This window comes from Cnephaeus nilssonii, assembly GCF_951640355.1.
Source record: "Cnephaeus nilssonii genome assembly, chromosome: X".
NCBI classification, from domain to species: domain Eukaryota; kingdom Metazoa; phylum Chordata; class Mammalia; order Chiroptera; family Vespertilionidae; genus Cnephaeus; species Cnephaeus nilssonii.
The window spans coordinates 29,874,797-29,889,616 of record NC_137071.1 but is presented as its reverse complement, the minus strand read 5'-3'; the positions used below and the strand labels follow the sequence as shown (position 1 = coordinate 29,889,616).

Genomic DNA, 14,820 nt, shown 5'->3' with positions numbered 1-14,820 from the left:
TCTCCTGCAGGCCTGGTCCCCCCCAACTTCTCTCCCCTACAGGCCTGGTCCCCCACAACTGCCCTCCCCTGCAGGCCCGGTCCCCTGCAACTGCCCTCCCCTGCAGGCCTGGTCCCCCCCAATAGCCCTCCCTTGCAGGCCTGGTCACCCCCCAACTGCCCTCCCCTGCTGGCCTGGTCACCCTAACTGCCCTCCCCTACAGGCCTGGTCCCCCACAACTGCCCGCCCCTGCTGGCCTGGTCACCCCTAACTTCCCTCCCCTGCAGGCCCAGTCACCCCCAACTGCCCACCCCTGTAGTCCTGGTCCCCCCTAAATGCCCTCCCCGGCATGCCTGGTCCCTCCCAACTGCCCTCCCCTGCAGGCCTGGTGCCCCCCAACTGCTCTCTTCTGCAGGCCTGATCTCCCCCAACTGCCCTCCCCTGCAGGCCTGGTCCCCCCCCAACTGCCCTCCCTTGCAGGCCTGGTGCCCCCCAACTACCCTCCTCTGCAGGCCTGGTCTCCCCCACCTGCCCTCTCCTGCTGGCCTGATCGCCCACAACTGCCCTCTCCTGCTAGCAATCTTGTGGCGGCCATCTTGTGCCCACATGGGGGCAGCCATCTTTGACCACATGGGGGCAGTCATCTTGTGTGTTGGAGTGATGGTCAATTTGCATATTACTCTTTTATTACATAGGATTGCTATTGAATCAACACATACGATTTACTGATCTGGTATGGTTTCTAACATTGTCTATATCCTTTCCTTATCCTCAATATTGTCATTTTGGGGGAGACAACAATGTACACAGGAGATTCAAATTCTATATGTGCCTCCCACTGATTTATATATCTCTTTATCATCTGTTAAAGTGTAACAACATTTTCTTTCCAAGCTCTATTGAAGACTGAATAAAACTGAATGGATAATAATGTAATCAATAATAATGTCATATCTTTTTCCCTTAAGTTCAGACACATTTAAGATGGAATGAGTCTTCAGGTAAAAAATTTACACGAAGTGTTAAAATTCTATATTTCCTCTTAAAGTCTGTCCCCAACCACTTTATAGGAGAGACAGATAGGTCTTATAGTAAGAATAATTATCCATGACCTTTAAAATTTTTGTTAGATATATGATGAGATATTTTAATAAAAATGGAGTCACTATCTCCTTACTTAGCTAGCAATAAGGTATGCAGGTTATATAACCTCTTAATTATAAGGCTAACTTATATACAAATCAGCTAGGACACAAATATTTCACTTTTATTCTTATGAAAAAGCAAAATTTCAAAACTACACAGCAAGAACATACAAGATAGCTCAAATACATCCTTTGCCTCAATCATGTCTGAAAACAACAGATAAAACTGGAAAAAATTATAATTCACAGAAAATTTATTTTAAAGCTAATTGCTTTGGAACTGATACTGCTTTATTTCTTGTTGGATAATAAGAACTATATGACTATTTCTCTTTTTACTTTGGCCTCGAGCTGTGATTCTGAATCCTTGGCTGTACATTATAATCTAGGGAATGATGCCCAGACCCCCAACAGATAAGTTAATTATGAACCTTAGTGAGTAAGGCACTGTCACAGAAATTTTTTAACTTGCAGCTATATTTAATATACAGTTAGAGTGATGAGAAATAATCAGCCTGAGGAAATTTAAGGCCAAAATTGCAATCCAAATACATTTCAAATGTATAGTATACCCTTAGAGCCTGCTTACCTGTGTTCTATTTCATCCTCAAAATCCATCCTCCATTTTTTCAATACACTTTCTAATTTATATTTTCCTTCTTTTCATATCAAAATAGTTTATTATAGGCATACCTCATTTTATTATCCTTTCCTTTATTGTCCTTAGCAGATAATGTGTTTGTTTTTTGTGTATTTTTTTACAGATTGAAGGTTTGTGGCAACAATGCATCAAGAAAGTCTACACAGGCTATTTTCCAAAAGCATTTGCTCATTTTCTGTCTCTGTGCCACGTTTTGGTATTCTCACAATATTTCAAATATATTTATTATTGTTATACTAGTGGCCCAGTGCACACAACCATGCAAATTGACAGGAAATTAATTAGAAGAAATATTTTAATATTGCTATTCGCCCTTTCTCTATAATAGAAGTGTCAGAGATTAAAGAAAATTAGTAAAATGTATATAAAAACAATATATAAATTGATTAATAAATAAACAATAACAATATGATATATCAAAACAAAGACATGATATAAAAACAACAAAAACATGATATAAACACAACATAGATAAAAACAATGACTAATGAATTGATTAAACTTATTCTAACGTGCAAATAGTTGGTTTTCAGACATATTCTGTCGACAACGCTGCTTTCTTTCAGCTTCAGAATGGCAACAAAAATTCACGATCAACAATGACAGATCAAAACACACGCATGCTATTGGTACCAGTGAGAACTTCATATGCATTGTGCATGTGCGAGTCAATGTTTATTTTTAAACTAGAGGCCTGGTGCAGTAAATTTGTGCACGGGGGTGGGGTCTCTCAGCCCGGCCTGCACCCTCTCCAATCCGGGAACCCTCAGGGGATGCCCAACTGCCTCTCCCAATCCGGGACAGCTGGCTCCTAACCACTCGCCTGCCTGCCTGCCTGATCACCCCTAACCACCTATACCTGCCTGATCACCTCTAACCACCTCTGCCTGCCTGCCTGATCGCCCCTAACTGCTCCCCTACTGGTCTGATCACCCCTAACTGCTCCCCTGATGGCCTGATTGTCCCTAACCACCTCTGCCTCACCTGCACCTGGGACCCAGGATTCCCTCCTCCGGTTGGTCGCAGGCACCCGGGACCCAGGCTTCCCTCCCTCTGGTAGGCTGCAAGCACCCAGGACATGTGCCAGCTTCACCCGGGCCAGCCACAGCCGCAGGAGACCGTGGTTGGGAGGCTTTGTCCAGGCCGCAGCCGCGGGTGCCTGGGACCATGGGGCAGGGGGCTTGTCCCTCTTCCGGGCCACAGCCTGGTTGGTCCCCATTCCTCTCTTGTGAGCTCATTTGTGCCTGGCTGGTCCCCTTTCCTCTCTCATGAGCTCATTTGTGCTTGGCTGGTCCACATTCCTCTCTCCCCAGTGTTGAGTGTCTGAGCCATTACAGCGTGTAGGTGTGAGGGCATGATGAGCATTTGCATGTTAGCTCTTTATTATATAGGATTGCCAGTGTGCTTCATATGTACCAGCCAGTCGGTCGGACAGATGGTCAGTCACTTAGCCTTTTATATATATAGATTTGTTATGGTGATTTGTGATCAGTGATCTCTTACGTTACCATTGCAATTATTTGGGGGAGCCACAAACTGTGCCCAGATGAATATAGTACACTTAATTGATAAATGCTGTGTATTTTCTGACCCCTACACTCACCACCCATTCCCCAGCCTATCTCCCTCTCCTCAGGCCTTCCTGTTCCTGAGACACAACAATATTGAAATTAAGCCAATTAGTTACTCTACAATGTCATCTAAATGTACCAGTGAAAAGAAGAGTCACATGTCTCTCACTTTAAATCAAAACCTAGAAATGATTAATCTTTGTGAATAAGGTATGTCAAAGCCTAGATAAGTCAAAAACTAAATCTCTTGTTCCTTACAGTTATCCAAGTTGTAAATGAGATTTAAGGAAAGAAGCCGTCTCTACAACATTAAAGTACAAGGTGAAGCAGCAAGGGCTGATATACTGTAGAAGTTGCAGCAAGTTATCCAGAAGATCTAAGATAATTAATAAAGGTGGGTACAGTAAACAACAGATTTTCAATGTAGTTTAAATAGCTTTATATTGGAAGGAGATGCCATCTAGGAATTTCATAGATAGAAAAAAGTCATGCCTGGCTTCAAAGCTTCAAAGAACTAGTTGACTCTCTTGTTAGGGTCTAATACTACTGATAACTTTAATTTGAAGTCAATGCTCATTGTGAAAATCCTAGGGCCTTTAAGAATTATGCAAATCAACTCTGCCTGTGCTTTATAAATGAAACAAAGCCTGAATGACAGCACATCTGTTTACAACATAGTTTACTGAATAATTTAAGCCCATTATTGAGCTCAGGAAAAAAAAAGATTCCTTTCAAAATATTGACAATGTACTCGGTCACCCTATATATATAGCTCTGATAGAGATGTATAACAAGATTAATGTTCTTTTAAAAAATAATTAAAAATTAAAAAAAGATTAATGTTGTTTTCATGCCTGCTAACACAACATCCATTCTGCAAACAATGCAACAAGGGGTAATTTTGACTTTTAAGTTGTATAATTTAAGAAATACATTTCATAATGTGATAGCTGCCATAGTGATTTCTCTGATGGATGTGAGCAAAGTAAACTGAAAACCTTCTGGAAAGAATTCACCATTCTAGAATCCATTAAGAACATTAGTGTTCCAGGGAAAGATGTCAAAATATCAACATGAACAGGAGTTTGGAAGAAGCTGGTTCCAACCCTCGTGTATGACTTTCAGAGCTTCAAGACTTCAGTAGAGGCACTAACTACGGATGTGGTGGAAATAGCAAGAGAACCAGAATTATAAGTAGAGCCTGAAAACGTGACTGAATTATTGCAATCTCATAACACCTTAATGAATGAGGAGCTGCTTGTTATGAATGAGCAAAGAAAGTAGTTTCTTAAGATGAAATATACTCCTGTTGAAGATTTTTTGAAGATTGTTGAAATGATAACAAAAAATATTACATAAACTTAATTGAAAAAGCAGTGACGGGATTTGTGAGTATTGACTCCAATTTTTGAAAGTTGTACTGTGTGTAAAATGCTATCAAAGAGCATTGCATCCTACAAATAAATTGTTTGTAAATGGAAGTGTCAACTGATGTGGCAAACTTCATTGTTCTCTTATTTTAAGAAATAGCCACAGTCACTCAAACATTCAGCAACCACCAGGCAAGACCCTCCATCAGCAAAAAGATTATCATTCACTGATGGTAAGCATTTGTTAGTAATAAAGTATTTTTAATTAGATTATTTACATTTTTAGATATAATGCTATTACACACTTAACAGATTACAGTATAGTATAAACATAACTTATATACACTAGAAAAATAAAAAATTCATATGACTTACTTTATTGCAATATTTATTATGGTGGTATGGAACAAAACTAGCAAGATCTCCAAGATATGCTTGTATTTAATTGTATTTCTTATAAACCATCACAAATACTTTCTGAAATGAAATCATGTGTAAAACACGTTCTCTCTTTCTCTCTCTCTCTCTCTCTCTCTCTCTCTCTCTCTCTCTCTCTCTCTCACACACACACACACACACACACACACAGTCACACAGCATGACATCAAGCATACAGATAAAAATCAAGCAGAAAAATAGTTTATATAGAATGCCTCCAGCATAATTCAGAAAACATCTCTATTATCTACAAAAGCCAAAGTAAGCTTAGCTCTACATCTACAAACAAACTAAAACTAAACAAAATACACAAAGAACAAAAATATCAGCAAGAACATTAGATAGTCTTTGGAAATTCCATAAATGTGTAAACATTGTATAGGAAATTCTGATAAAGTGCGAAAAGGCTGACCAACCAGCATGGCTCAGCGGTTGAGCATTGACCTATGAACCAGGAGGTCATGGTTCGATTCCCAGTCAGGGCATATGCCCAGGTTACGGGTTTGATCCCCACTGGGAGGCATGCAGGAGGCAGCCAATCAATGATTCTCTTTCATCATTTATGTTACTATCTCTCCATCTCCTTTCCTCTCTGATATATATCATTTTTTAAATTACTAAGGTTCACCGCAAGATTCCAACTACCCACCAGATCATCAGAAATGCTGCTAGCCCTAGCCGGTTTGGCTCAGTGGATAGAGCGTCAGCCTGGGGACTGAAGGGTCCCGGATTTGATTCTGGTCAAGGGCACATGCTCATGTTGTGCTCTAGATCCCCAATATGGGGCGGGCAGGAGGCAGCTGATCAATGATTCTCTCTCATCATTGATGTTTCTATCTCTTTCCCTCTCCCTTCTTCTCTGAAATCAATAAAAATGTATTTTTAAAAAGTTATTAAAAATACCTTCTGGAGGTAGGAAATATCACATATACTTTACATACCTACCTACATACATACATACACATTTAGATAGACACAAATAAAGATCTTAACACCTTTCATCTAAAATTTTAGCCATGAGTCAGGCATAAACTCAGTATGGATAAAAAAGGGGCGATATACTAAATATGACAAGCTCAGGGGAGGCCTGCATGGTAGGTCTTATAAACTCAGAGACAGAAAGTAACTACATAGGATGGTCTGAACATATAAATTTCTAAAAGTGGGTCATGGCAAGTAGTCATGTCTGCCTGTAACAACCTTGACAAAGGTCAATCTTTACCTTAAGTTAGCCTGTATATTACTTTTTGTATCTAATATGAAATACCTTTATCAGAGTGGTGGTGAACACACAATTCAGTGTACAGATGATGTGTTGTAGAATTGTGCACCTGAAACCTATATAATATTGTTAAGCAGTGTTATCCCAATAAATTCAATTAAAAATAAAAAGAAATGTTGCTAAATACAAATGACAGCATCCACCAAAATAGAAATATAGGAAGAGAAAAAAATCTTATATATCTTCCTCGAAACTATAGATGAGAAAAACTATGAGATGGGTGGTATTAAAACAATATGGGCCAAGAAAGCAGCAGCACCCAGTCAGACCTTATTATGTAATGAGGTAATGATTAGCTCTCTTGATGAAGTAATCAAGGTAGGGAAATATAGAGGCCCTGCCCTGAAGGAACTGACCTGAATATTTCCAGACCAAACTTGTTCATAAAGAAGATAGTCTTGGAGGAACTGGGGAGGAACCAGTAAGGGGGAGGGACCATTTCTATTGAAAAAAAAAAACACAGGTGAAAGCATATAAGAAACAAAGATGTCCCTGTTCTCTTTTCCACTTTACATAAAGAAGAACCAATCATTATTTCAGAACAAACCTCTGCCACAGGATGCTATTTAAGGTGAATATTGCTAAAATTTAAAAAGCAAGAATTGCAAGCCCAAGGATCATTTTAAAAGCATGAAAAATGTTTTAGCTTATAATAAGTGCATCTACCATTGGTAGTAAAGATTTTAAGCATCCAAGCATGACCAGAAATTTTCAGTGTTTTCCTCTTATTCAAGACAATATGAATGAGGGAGTCATTTTAGTTTCTATAATCCCCTATTTATTTTTGTATTATTCCAGTGGTCAGCATAGACACTTCTATTGGCAAGAAGGCATTATATATCTGTTAAATTGATTAAGTACTACTACAACATTCCTAATCTCTGTGGATTTTTATTCTTTACTTTTAGGCACCAACATCTAGTTAGTTGCCAAGCTCTATTTTTATATTTGCGAGGTCTCTACCATCAGCTCTCTCCTTTCAACCCCTTCTGCCCTATTTCAAATATCTACTACTGCTTCCACTGAGTAATACAATAGCCTCCTAGCTGGTATTCTCCATGCTGAAATGGACATATTAGTATAAAAATACAATCTTCAAAGATGCAATCAGGAAGAATCTGAAAACTTGAATAGGCTGATAACTAATGAGGAAATTGAAGCAGTAATAATAAAAAAAAAACTTCCAGCAAACAAAAGCCTTAGTCTGGACAACTTCACAGGGGAACTTTACCAAACATTCAAAGAAGAACTAAAACCTATCCTCCTCAGACTATTTCAAAAAATTCAAGAGGAAGGAATATTTCCAAGCTCCTTCTATGAAGCCAGCATTACTTTAATCCCCAAAACAGATAAATAGAAAGATAATTACATATGATGAACATAGATGGTAAAATCCTCAAAAATATGTTAGCAAATCAGATCCAGCAATGCATTAAAAAAATCATACACCATGACCAAGTGGGATTTATTCTGGGAATGCAAGGCTGGTACAATATTCACAAATCAATAAATGTGATACATCACATAAATAAATTGAAGGACAAAATCATATGATCATATCAATTGATGCAGAAAAAGTATCCGACAAAATGTAACACCCATTTTGATAAAAACTCTCAAAAAAGTGGGAATAGAAGGATCATACCTCAACACAATAAAGGTCATATATGACACACCTACAGCCAACATCATACTCAATGTGCAAAAACTAAAACAATTTTGCTTAACAACAGAAACAAGACAGACATGTGTGCTTTCACCACTATTATTTAACACTAGAGGCCCGGTGCACGAAATTCGTGCATGGGGGTGTGTGTCACTCAGCCCAGCCTGCACCCTCTCCAATCTGGGACCCCTCGAGGGATGTCCGACTGCCCGTTTAGGCCCGATCCCGGTAGGGCCTAAGCGGGCAGTCGGACATCCCTCTCACAATCCAGGACTGCTGGCTCCCAATTGATCGCCTGCCTGCCTTCCTGATTGCCCCTAACTGCTTCTGCCTGCCAGCCTGAACACCCCCTAACCACTCCGTTGCCAGCCTGATTAATGCCTAACTGCCCCCTGCCACCCTGTTTGCCCCTAACTATCCTCCCTTGCAGGCCTGGTCACACCTAACTGCCCTCCCCTGCAGACCTGGTCACCCCTAACTGCCATCCCCTGCAGGGCTGGTCCCCCCAACTGCTCTCCCCTGCAGGCCTGGGTCCCCCCCAACTGCCCTACTCTGCCAGCCTAATCACCCCTAACTGCCCTCCCCTGCAGGCTTGATCACCCTCAACTGCCCCCCCCCCTTGCAGGCCTGGTCCCTCCCAACTCCCCCCCCCCTGCTGGCCTGATCGCCCACAACTGCCCTCCCTTGCAGACCTGGTCCCTCCCAACTGCCCTCCCCTGCTGGCCATCTTGTGGCAGCCATCTTGTTTCCACATGGGGGCAGTCATCTTTGACCACATGGGGGCAGCCATCTTGTGTGTTGGTGTGATGGTGAATTTGCATATTATTCTTTTATTAGATAGGATAGAGGCCTGGTGCATGGGTGGGGGCCAGCTGGTTTGTCCTGAAGGGTGTCCCAGATCAGGGTGGGGGTTCCCTTGGGGCGTGGGGCAGCCTGGGAGAGGGGCCTGTGGTGGTTTGCAGGCTGGCCACACCTCCCGGCGACCCAAGTGGAGGCCCTGGTATCTGGGATTTATTTATCTTCTATAATTGAAACTTTGTATGCCTTCAGCGGAGCCAAGCCTCCTGCTCGCTCTGTGGCCACAGCCATTTTTATTGGGATTTATTTATCTTCTATAATTGAAACTTTGTAGCCTTATGTGGAGGCCAAGGCAGGCCAGGGCTGCGGAAACTTGCCTTCCTCCATCGCCAGGGGCAACTCAAGCCTCCTGCTCTCTCCAGCTCCGTGGCTGCTGCCATTTTTGTTGGGATTTATTTATCTTCTATAATTGAAACTTTGTAGCCTTAAGTGGAGGCCAAGGCAGGCCAGGGCAGGCAGAAAGCTTGGCTTCCTCCATTGCCGGGGAAACCCAAGCCTCCTGCTCTCTCTGTGGCCGCAGCCATCTTGATTGGGTTAATTTGTATACTCACTCCTGATTGGCTGGTGAGCGTGGCTTGTGGGTGTAGCAGAGGTACGGTCAATTTGCATATTACTCTTTTATTAGATAGGATAGTAATGTATGTCCTAGCCACAGTGATCAGATAAAAATAAAAAAGAAAAGACTTCCAAATTGGAAAGGAGTAAGTAAAACTGGCATTATTCACAGATGACATAATAATGTACATAGAAAACCCTAAGTACTCCATCAAAAAACTACTAGATTTAACAAATAAATTTGGCAACATAGCAGGATACAAAATTAGCACCCAGAAATCAATGGCATTTTTATACACCAATAATGAACTGTCAGAAAGAGAAACTAAAAAAAAAAATCCCATTTACCAGTGCAACAACAACAGCAACAAAAATAAGATACTTAGGAATAAACTTAACCAAGGATATAAAAGACCTGTACTCAGAAAACTACAAGCTATTGAAAAAATAGATAGAGGAAGATACAAAAAGTGGAAGAATATACCGTGTTCATGGATTGGTAGAATCAACATCAGTAAAATGTCCATACTACCCAAAGCAATCTATAGATTCAATGCAATCCCTATTAAAATACTAATGACATAGTTCACAGATCTAGAACAAACACTACAAAAATTTTTATGGAACCCAAAAGACCCTGAATAGCCACAGCAATCTTGAAAAAGAAAAACAAAGTTCAAGAAATCACAATACCAGATATCAAGTTATACTACAAAGCCACTGTATTCGAAACAGCCTGGTACTGGCACAAGAACAGGCATATAGATCAATGGAACAGAACAGACACCCCAGAAACCGACTTAAGCCATAATGCTCAATTAATATTTGACAATGAAGGCAAGAACATACAATGGAGTCAAGAGAATCTCTTCAATAAATGGTGTTGGGAAAATTGGACAGATACATGCAAAAAAAAAAATGAAACTAGACCACCAATTTACACCATACAGAAGAATAAACTCAAAGTGGATAAAAGTCTTAAATGTAAGTTGTGAAATCATAAAAAATCTTAGAAGAAACTATAATCAGCAAAATCTCAGACATCTGTCATAGCAATATGTTTACCAATACATCTCCTAGGGCAGTGGTTGGCAAACCGTGGCTCGCAAGCCACATGCGGCTCTTTGGCCCCTTGAGTGTGGTTCTTCCACAAAATACCACGTGTGGGCGCACACGTACAGTGCAATTGAAACTTCGTGGCCCATGCGCAGAAGTCGGTTTTCGACCTGGGCGAGTCTATTTTGAGGAAGTCTTTCTAACGCTGAGCCACACTCAAGGGGCCAAAGAGCCGCATGTGGCTCGTGAGCCGCGGTTTGCTGACCACTGTCCTAGGGCATAGAAAAAGGAACCCTAGTACACTGTTGGTGGGAATGCACACTGCTGCAGCCATTATGGAAAACAGTATGGAGTGTCCTCAAAAAATTAAATATAGAATTGCCATTTGACCCAGTGATCCCACTTCTGGTAATATATACTAAAAAATCCGAAACACCAATCAGAAAAATTGTATGCACCCCTACGTCCATAGCAACGCAATTTACAATAGCTAAGATCTGGAAACAGCCCAAGTGTCCATCAGTAGATGAGTAGATAAAAAAAGCTGTGGTACAGCCAGTTCCAATGTACCTCAGTGGTTGAGCATCGACCTATGAATCTTTTTTCCAGTAGCCAACAGAGGCCATATTTCCTTTTCAGGCCATTATCCACTTCTCACTGGAACCAAGTTAGTTCTTGTTTGAAACCTCCAACACATTTTTCTATAAGGCAATTCTACAGTGTTTAAGCTCTTCATCCTTATACCTCTCTATTGTGCACTGGTGTGAAAGTGTAACTACCCTTAATAATTTTTCCTGTGGGAAAACATGTTAAGTCTCAAACAACCGATTTTCACACTTCTGAATGATAATTCAAAGGTTAACAATGACCCATGAAACAAGACAGATAAAAGATATTGAAAAAGACTCCATAGTATATGATAATGTATATAATCTTTAATTTTATCATGATTCAACACACACAGAAATTATTTCCTTTCACATGAAAATTAATAGATTCTTAGGTTTTATTTAAGAATGCCAACATATTTTCAAAATATATATTTACAATGAAAGCACCCTTACTCCCCAAAACTATCACAATTGAAGGCCGCAAAGCTCATGCTCAAAGGTTAACATGTCTAAAGTCAACATCAACAAACATGTAATTAGAATAAATATAAATTCTCAAAGGAATACCATTATAAACAAATAACAACAAAAACTTCTACTAAATACTAATCAGGCCTGTTTATATGTAGCATTTAGTCTTCACCTAGAATATTTGAATTAAATCACTTGCAGGGTTAAATCTAAATATCATAACTGTTTTAAACAAAGAATGCAGAAATACTATCTTCACCACATTACTTTTACCTTTCATTTTACTTCATAGGGATTAACAATTTCCACTGGAGTATTTTTCCAAATTGCTGAGGTAGAAAGACCCATTGTTAAATCTCTACTATATCTAAAACATATTGCAAACAATAAAAAACCATGTGTGGTAATTACAATAGAAAACACTTAAAATAAAAATAAATAAAGAAAAAACTTATATAGTAAAAGTTAACAAAAATAATAAAATAGTAAGCATGTGAAAGGCTACCCACCCCCCACACCATCCTATTCAACTGGCTTTATAAACAAGACACCTGAGTCTATGTCAGTAGATTACATAAATTAATAAAACAGTAATTCCTCTGCTTTTGAAGTCTGGCCAGAAAATTCTTGGAAGTATAAAGCATCCCTACATTCCAAAAAGAAATGAACCCCTCTTCATTTGTCCTCTTCTTAATATATGTAGAATATTAAATGTATTTGGGAATTGCTTAATTCTGTAGTAAAATCCTATATAATAAAGAGGTAATATGCAAATTGACCATCACGCCCTCACACAAGATGGCCTCCCCCATGTGGTCACAAGATGGCCACCACAAGATGTTTGGCAGGGGAGGGCAGTTGTGGGCAACCAGGCCTGCAGGGAAGGGAGGACAGTTGGGGGGGACCATGCCTATAGGGGAGGGCATTTGGGGGGGACCAAGCCTGCAGGGGAGGGCAGTTGGGGGTGACTGGGCCAGCAGGGGAGGGCAATTAGGGGCAACCATGCCTGCAGGGGAGGGCAGTTGTGGGGGACCAGGTCTGCAGGGGAGGGAAGTTGGAGGCAACCATGCCTGCAGGGGAGGGCAGTTGGAGGGGACCTGGCCTACAAGGGAGGGCAGTTGGGGACGACCAGGCCTGCAGGGGAGAGCAGTTGGAGGGGACCTGGCCTACAGGGGAGGGCAGTTGGGGGGGATCAGGCCTGCAGGGGAGGGCAGTTGGGGGCAATCAGGCTGGCAGGGGAGCAGTTAGTCATTGATCAGGCCTGCAGGGGAGTGGTTAGGGGACAATCAGGCTGGCAGGCAGAAGCAGTTAGGGGCAATCAGGCAGGCAGGCAGGCAAGCATTTGGTAGCCAGCAGTCTTGGATTGTGAGAGGGATGTCCCCCGAGGCGGTCCCAGATTGGAGAGGGTGCAGGCTGGGCTGAGGGACAACCTCCCCCCCCCCAGTGTATGAATTTTGTGCACCGAGCCTCTAGTATTCCCTATAAGTAGAGAGGACTTAACTTTAGACTCCTGAATGTGTTTCCACTACATTCTTGTTAAATGTTATCCTGGCATGTAATTTTAACCCAGTTCAATTGGAAATTTGAAAGGAAAAAAGAACGAGTTAAACAGACAAAAGTCGAAAGTGTATTTTTAAGGATGGAGTGATACTTAAAGACAAATTTGCACCTTGAGACACTGAGGATTTACCTGTGCAATGCCTAGACAACCCCTTCCTCAAAAGATACTACTATTGGTAGTCAGTTTGGCATTCAAGTATTTTTAGAAGGTCTATGGTGGCCTCTACTGTAGTACTAGGCTGCCCATCGATTAAGTTATCAGAAAAGGATCTGACTTTCTATCCCGAAAGTGCAGTTATTGTGCTTAAATGCTGCCTGCTTTTAATAGCAACAACAAACAACAATAAAGCGAAGTACCTGTGCACAACTAAGTTCTCACTGACACAGCTGATCAAAGTTCAACCACAACAGTTTCAGAAGAGGAGCAGGAAGAGAGGAAAACCTAATTATGGTTAAATCTCGCTGTCTTACCAAAGATACATCATATTAGGGCTGGGGTTTACTATGTGTCTTTTATGGAACAATGGGGCTGCAGAGACAACAGTTGTGAAAGGCAGAAAGAAAGGGTGGAGGAAAGGGGGCGGTAGAAAGAGGGACCACAGAGGATGCAGTAGAACATCACCTGAATGTAGATTAAGAAATCTGGCGTCCAGTTAATGGGCACCGGGGTTGTTACAAAAAAGACACAAGCCACACAGAAATGAGAAAGCCAGGTAACTAAGGTGCACTCATCCCTAAGTGCAAATGTCCCCAGTTACTTAGTCAACTTGGTGTTTTTGTTGCCCTGGGTTCCTAAAACACCCACGATTCAACAGAGAGCTGAAGTTGGCAGCTGTCCTTCAAAGTGTTCCCAGAGAATGGAGAGAGACTTGCGAACCCAACGCGACACCTGGCGCATCCCCTAGTCCCACTCTAGATCTCAAAGTGCAGAAACTTAGTCACAACTCCAGAGTAGCCAGCGAGGCAGGCACCCTCCCCACAACTGAGCCTGCCAGCTAGTCCCTGCCTGCTCTGAGGGAAGGTACATTTGGGACAGTGCTTGTTTAACCATCCTGCAGCCTCCAGAGGGCTTACTTGGGCACCCTGCTGCCCAGCCCCACGCCCCTTCTTTCTGGAGTCCCCGCCAGGGTCCCGAGGGAAGGATGGGGGTGGCTCCAGCCCCCCTTGGCCACCACACTAACCTCGCAGCTGTTCGCGCCGCCACCAAACACCTCCATGTCTTGATCCCAGGGCTCCTCCTGAGGAGCGAATGGAAGCATCACCCCTTCAGGAGCACGGGAACAGGAGCTGCAGACCACGGGCACCGCTGTGCATCCTGTCTGTAGAGCTTTCCTGCCGCCGCCAAAACCTTCCAGCCCCGCCTTCAGCGATCTCTACTCTAGCCACTGAGTCCCTCCGAGGCTGGGAGCAAGAGGTCACCTCCGCCACAAGCTGCTGCTCCCCATAGAGAAGACAACTCCGTTCTGTTTCTCCTGGAGCTGCCGCTGGGCTCCGCTCACCACTGCCTCCGCCTAGACTGTCGCTTGGCGGTGACCCCCGCCCCCACCCTGCTTCCCTGAGCACCCTCCCCGCTCCCAGCTCTGTCAATATGGCGGCA

At 42.2% G+C, this 14,820-nt stretch overlaps 1 protein-coding gene across 3 annotated transcripts in view; it reads right to left on the bottom strand.

The window, feature by feature from the left end:
- Window positions 1-14,512, bottom strand: part of RPS6KA6 (ribosomal protein S6 kinase A6) — a gene marked incomplete at its 5' end in the record, with an annotated part of 215,953 nt that extends 201,441 nt beyond the window's left edge. Inside the window, one exon of one of the 3 annotated variants that reach the window (XM_079765685.1) lies at window positions 14,405-14,512. In XM_079765685.1, coding sequence (XP_079621811.1) covers window positions 14,405-14,482 — 78 coding nt within the window. Of the gene's footprint in view, window positions 1-14,395 lie in introns of all 3 variants that reach the window. The other 2 variants (XM_079765686.1, XM_079765687.1) reach the window with 2 other exon arrangements.
- Between the last annotated feature and the right edge of the window lie 308 nt (window positions 14,513-14,820).